Source organism: Fukomys damarensis, unplaced genomic scaffold (assembly GCF_012274545.1).
Source record: "Fukomys damarensis isolate Sample0158 unplaced genomic scaffold, DMR_v1.0_HiC HiC_scaffold_36, whole genome shotgun sequence".
NCBI lineage: Eukaryota > Metazoa > Chordata > Mammalia > Rodentia > Bathyergidae > Fukomys > Fukomys damarensis.
In genome coordinates, this window is record NW_022900948.1 from 45,210,970 (window position 1) to 45,212,644 (window position 1,675).

Here is a 1,675-nt window from a genome sequence, read left to right on the forward strand (position 1 = left end):
CACGGTGCTGGCCGTGAGAGCTGGGCTCCCCGCTCAGCCATCTCTCAGGTGCCAGAGCACACAGCAGCCGGCCTGATGGCGCTGACTCGGGAGGCGCCTGTGGGCCAGCGCCGGCCTCTGCTTGCTGGGCGGTGTCCTCCCAGGGCTCTCCCCAGGTGGGCGAGGGAGGAAGATGGGCACCACCAAGACAGTTTCCTGCCTGCTGGCTCTGCTGGGCGGTAGCGGTTGTCCTCAAACGCAGGGACGATGGTGGGTGCGATCAGCACAGCCTGGGCAGGGAAGGGGCAGGGCCGAGCCAGGGGCCGTGGAGGTCGGAGGCTGTTCACCCACCGCAGTGTCCGTACGCATGTACATTGGTAAAGAGCAGGTCAGTGGTCAGCTTGTGTACACACATGCAGCGGACCCTCGAGTCCTGACCACCGAGGTCTTGAGTTAGGACCCGAATGCCAGCCACTTGTGCTTCCGGATGGTCTCAGATACAGATCTAACCCTTAGAGTTCTGGAAGGAACGTGACAACGTCCTTTCCCGTGTGGGGCTGAGAAACCCTGGGCTGAGATCTGGCTGGAAGAAAGTGGCCTGAAATTATATAGCAGAGAGGCTTTGAAGGCTGTAGAGGGGCCTGAGCCTTCATGACCAACTGGAGTAACAACCAGCCCTCAGGACTGAGTCGTGAGTCGGGCCCACTGTACGTGTGCACACGCATAGCCTGTGCCCTAGACAGGGTCCGTGTGTCTGGCGCTCAGGGAGAGAGCGGATGGCGTGGCACGTGTAGTGTGGGCGCCAGAAGCGCACGGTGAAACGCCACATGGATGCACTCAGCTGGCGCCATGTTCTGTCCCTGTCCCTGGCCCGTCTTGTCCGCAGCGTGGGGGCCGCTGACGTATGGACCATCCAGGGCCTTTGCCCTGTGCCCTCTGTCAGTGTCCAGTTTGGGGTCGGGGCGAGCTTACTGAAGGCCCAGTGACAGGCAGGTGCAGTGGAACCAACAGGACATGTCGGAGGGTGCAGGGAGGTAGGGTCCCCTGGGCCAGCAGTGCCAGTCAGTGGCTCGGCCCTGGCGGTCTGTGCAGAGTTCATCAGGATTTCACGCTCCTTGCCTTCATCCGCAGGACTAAAGCTGGGTGGGGCTCAGCCCTTGTGCTGCCCGGTTTTCCGGGACACATTGTGCCCCGGCACCTGTGGTCTCTGTCACAAGGCTGACAGGAAGCCTCTTCTCCCAGTGGCCTCAGCGAGGAGTTCTGTCCGTCACTGGCGGGAGCCTGGCAGCACCCGAAGGCTTCAGAGGCGCACTCATCCATGTTGAAAGGGTGCCCGCTGAAGTTTTCACACGGTCACCCCTTCTGCCTTCCCACTCGGGTGACAGCCCCGGGGCTCCTGTCTCTTCCCTCCGTAGTCGTCCTCGTGCAGCAACGCCCGTGGAGGGACAGAGGCCGGGGCATCCGACCGGAGTCCCGCCGTGGGGAGCGGGCCGAGCTTCCCGATGCCAGCCTGGGAGTTTGCCAGGGGCTCGGTGAGGCCTGGTCGCCTCCACGCGGCAGCACCCTCGGTTCTGAGTGAGAGCTGAGGGGCGAAGGGAGGTCGCCCGCCCAGGCCACGGCACGGTGCCGTCTGCCCGCTCAGCTCGCCCCACTGTGTTTCAGAGCCCCCCGACCACGAGCCTGCCGTGTCTCCGCT

At 63.8% G+C, this 1,675-nt stretch overlaps 1 protein-coding gene across 1 annotated transcript in view; it reads left to right on the forward strand.

The window, feature by feature from the left end:
• Window positions 1-1,675, forward strand: part of Abl1 (ABL proto-oncogene 1, non-receptor tyrosine kinase) — a 141,092-nt gene that overhangs the window by 135,687 nt on the left and 3,730 nt on the right. The window contains exon 11 of the mRNA XM_010627456.1: window positions 1,622-1,672. Within this exon, the coding sequence (XP_010625758.1) occupies window positions 1,622-1,672 (51 nt within the window). The remainder of the gene's footprint in view (window positions 1-1,621; window positions 1,673-1,675) is intronic.